General features: G+C 37.5%; 1 protein-coding gene across 1 annotated transcript; it reads right to left on the minus strand.

Annotated features, from left to right (window-relative positions):
* Positions 1-209: 209 nt before the first annotated feature.
* On the minus strand, positions 210-3,253 carry LOC139721720 (echinoidin-like). The gene is made up of 2 exons (XM_071633045.1): positions 2,999-3,253; positions 210-443 (listed from the first exon to the last, which is right to left on the minus strand). The coding sequence occupies exons 1-2, from the start codon at positions 3,251-3,253 to the stop codon at positions 210-212; spliced, it is 489 nt and encodes a 162-aa protein (XP_071489146.1).
* Between the last annotated feature and the right edge of the window lie 444 nt (positions 3,254-3,697).

Genomic DNA, 3,697 nt, shown 5'->3' on the forward strand with positions numbered 1-3,697 from the left:
GATAAAAATGGGGAAAAGGCTTTGGGCTAAGACCTGGAATGAGTTAGTTTTCTATGTAGGCGTTGGACATTTAAAGAATGAATTATGAGACGAAATAGAATATGTGGAACATGATCAGAGAGAAAATAAATGATGTAACAGTTGGGAAAATGCCAACGCAGCACCTGACGCAACACAAAACCCATTATGACGCCTCTGGTTCCAGCAGATCAATAGGTCAACTTGCAGATGTATTCACCGATCGCTGTACATCCGCCATCGTCCCAGTCTCTGGCTGTATCAGAACTGGCTCCGGAGTACCACACCCTGCCACAGTCCTGGCTTCCTCGATAGTTGTCCGGCTGACCATTGCGCCAGTTGGTATACGGAGCTGTAGGGGCAGAACCATCGCTCCAAACCCATGTGCCTTCAGTCCTGATGTCGTTGTAGCCAATCCAGAACCCCTGAGGAACGTGTTACATAATCAAATATTTCTATTCGCTGCTTTATCAGGTATGAGCAAGATAAACAGCAAACAATTAAATTTATTGGAGAGTCTCAACTAGCTACTACTGTATGATCCTTGAATTATTTACATCGCAAATAAGGAAAAAAGCAAAGGCCTATACGATCGGGAAAATGAAAATGCTCTAACTGTGTGTGCGTGAAAGTTAAAGAGATCCGATTTATGTGAGTTTGCTTTTTCTCCTCAACATTGTACTTAATAGATGAGTTCGTGTATTTGTCAAAAGAACAATTCGATAATCTACAATAGGGAAACCTGTAGAATCATAAAACAGGTATCCAAGCGCTTTTTCGTCATCACTGTGTGATATACCAGACAGTTTTGAAGATGTGAGGAATTTTTGGTCTTAATGGTTACGGTTACCTTTCGTTATTCTAAAGGTTTGTTATTCAGAAGTTGCGTTAAGTCGAAAATGAAATAAGATTTGTAATGACAAAGGTTCGTTGGTACAGACCTTGTTATGTTTTCGGATAAAGAACTTTATTTCGTTTCCAAATTAGCGAACCTTATTTCATTCTTGGATTAACAAACCTTCGGAACATCGAAACTTCAGATTAACGTCACATATTATGTACGAATTAATGAACCTTTTGCCATTTCTGGATTAACAAACATCTAAATATGTGGTATGGGTATGTTTTTAAATAACGAACTATCAGCATAATGAACCTTATGTACTGCATTTTCTAATCAATCGAGATGCTCGCGCCGCGGTCAACTTGTCACCATCCTGAGAAATATTCCAACCAAATTTTGGTCGGTGAAAGAAAATCGTCCAATCAGTGCGAGCTACCATAACATATTTCATGAGTTTGTATGCGATTGTCTGACACACACGAAGAGATAAAAGGCGTCTGTTGTTGAACGGTGACCTTCTTTCCTCTGTTCTGGCACAGTCTATTATTTATTTCGGGGATGACGTATGAATATCGTATGCTCAAATAACATCCATAGGCAAGCTTTTAACGAAAAATTTGATTTCTAACGTAAAAACAAATACAGGATTTTGTTACAGTTACCTTAAAGATCATCATACATTATTTACTAAGATAAATTCACCTTTCAACAACTGATGCAACATTCCATCAGTGCATATTTTGGAAGCAATCCCTCCAATGCTCATGAATATACGTTGTGGTAGCTCGCATTAAATGATGAATTTCACGGACCAAAATTCGTCATGCAAAATTGTTGAGCAGCTCCCGTATAGCAAGCGACTCTGTCTAATTCTCTAGCAAAGAGAGTCAGCTATTAATACAGTGGCCTCCCGGTACAACGAAGTCCTCGGGACCGGCAGTTTTTTTTTTTTTTTTTAAAGAAATGTCAATATATCCGAACAAATAAACAATAAAAAACATGGAGCGGATAATTTTGTTTCTTTATTTCGGTGTAACCAGAATTTCGTTATCACCGTGTTCGTTATAACGGGAATGCACTGTATCAACTCTTATAAGGAATCCAAAAGTTTACCAAGAAGCTATCCAACGTCACCTGCCAAGTATGTATTTGACAATAACACATGAATCGTCGTGTCACTGCACATGTTTGTAGCATTGGGTGAATTTCATTATTCCAAATGCTCGTTAATCCGAAAACGAAATAAGGATCGTTTCCCGAAAGACACAAATTCGTTAAACCTACATGTTCGTTAAGGGAACAAAAGTAGAATGATAATTATAGGGTTCTTCAATTACAACTATCATGGCGTAATGCAGAAGGCTTGATCGTTTAAATAAAAGATAGATAAGTAAAAAGATACAAAACTATGAGTACAACCAAACTCTATTAAGCTTTTGGATGAATGAACCTGTTCATATTTTCCGATAAACGGATCTTTCCCATTAAGAACTTTGGATATTACAAACCTTTGGAATAATAAACCTTCTGAATAACAAGCTGTAATCGTAGCAATAAATCATAACTTGCCTTCTTATCAAGGTGATTACACCTTCGCAAATTCGTAGAACTTTGCTACATGTCCTGTCCCCTGCCATTCATAATCTATGTAGTAATATTAATCAGTACAATGAATGTCTATGGGCATTACAATTACTGCAGGGTTACCGAATATTGGACATAAACTTGTCTAAAACGAAAACAACACAGTGCAATCTATGTAATAGTTATTTGTATAGTTTTCCTACAAAATGTAACCTGTGTCACAATGCTCGACATTATGCTATTTCTTTTGAGTACTCTTGGTTCTATTTTGATGTGAAAATTCTTGATTTTGTTGAAAGGATTTCATTCGTACAACTGGAGCAATAGAAAACTAAACAAACAAAATATTCGAGAGTGTTACATGTTCTAATTTTTAAAAAGAGTCCTTAACAATATAAAATAAAGATTTTGGAAGCAAAGCAAAACACGTCTGCATTCTAGTTGCAATGCTACGATATGACTGAAAGTATAAAAAGTTGTAATCGCTATTTGCATTCGAAATGTTTATTCTTTCGACTCTTTAAAGACCCATCTATACCTCCCACGGCTTACCCATGCAGGAGTTGAAACCGTATTGCGCCAGTAATCGTAGAGGAAATTGTTTTCCGCCTCGCTCAGCACCGACGTCAAATGGCCACCAAGACGGACGCAGTGGTTCTCTGCTTCCTGCCAGGTTTTCTTGGCTAAGAAGAGTCGATAGCAGGAGCCATGGAACCCGGTCCAGAACTCCGGACAGCACCCACACGCCTGACCGCCGACAGCCATGTAGGACGCCAGGACCACGAGAAAAGCAATGGTCAGCTTCATGGTTTCAGGATTCGAGAAGCTTATTTACTTTTTTTCTGTGACATCAATGAGACGAAAAAGGGAAATTATAAGCACATATCAAATTACGATGTAAAACGTGATTATATAATATTGCCCATGTATAATTATGTCCTACATACTCTTAGCAAAGTTCTTCTTACAGAAGAAGAAGAAAAGACAAACAGGATGAAATCAAATCCTCATTTGTCAACGAAAAGACGCCACAAGGGCCATGACAAAAGTAATTAAGTAATGATTGGGGGCATTTTTGTCTTAATCTCCTTTCCTTCACAATCTTAATATTTGCTAGCAATAATGGTAATGTCCATACTTGAGCTCATCATAACATATATACGATCACGATGAAAATTCTATGATATCAATGGAAAAATAAGAGTGAATATGAAATTTTAGTCAATAATGGTATTCGCAAGTGGAAATATT

This window comes from Diadema antillarum, unplaced genomic scaffold, assembly GCF_040938485.1.
Source record: "Diadema antillarum isolate AM-2024a unplaced genomic scaffold, OU_Dant_1.0 scf00000148, whole genome shotgun sequence".
NCBI lineage: Eukaryota > Metazoa > Echinodermata > Echinoidea > Diadematoida > Diadematidae > Diadema > Diadema antillarum.

Bases quoted from the DNA above. Each gene is read 5' to 3' on its own strand.
- LOC139721720 (XM_071633045.1), bottom strand. From the start codon at position 3,253: ATGAAGCTGACCATTGCTTTTCTCGTGGTCCTGGCGTCCTACATGGCT. The intron at 444-2,998 runs GTAAGCCGTGGG...CACGTTCCTCAG, and splicing joins CGGTTTCAACTCCTGCATGG to GGGTTCTGGATTGGCTACAA.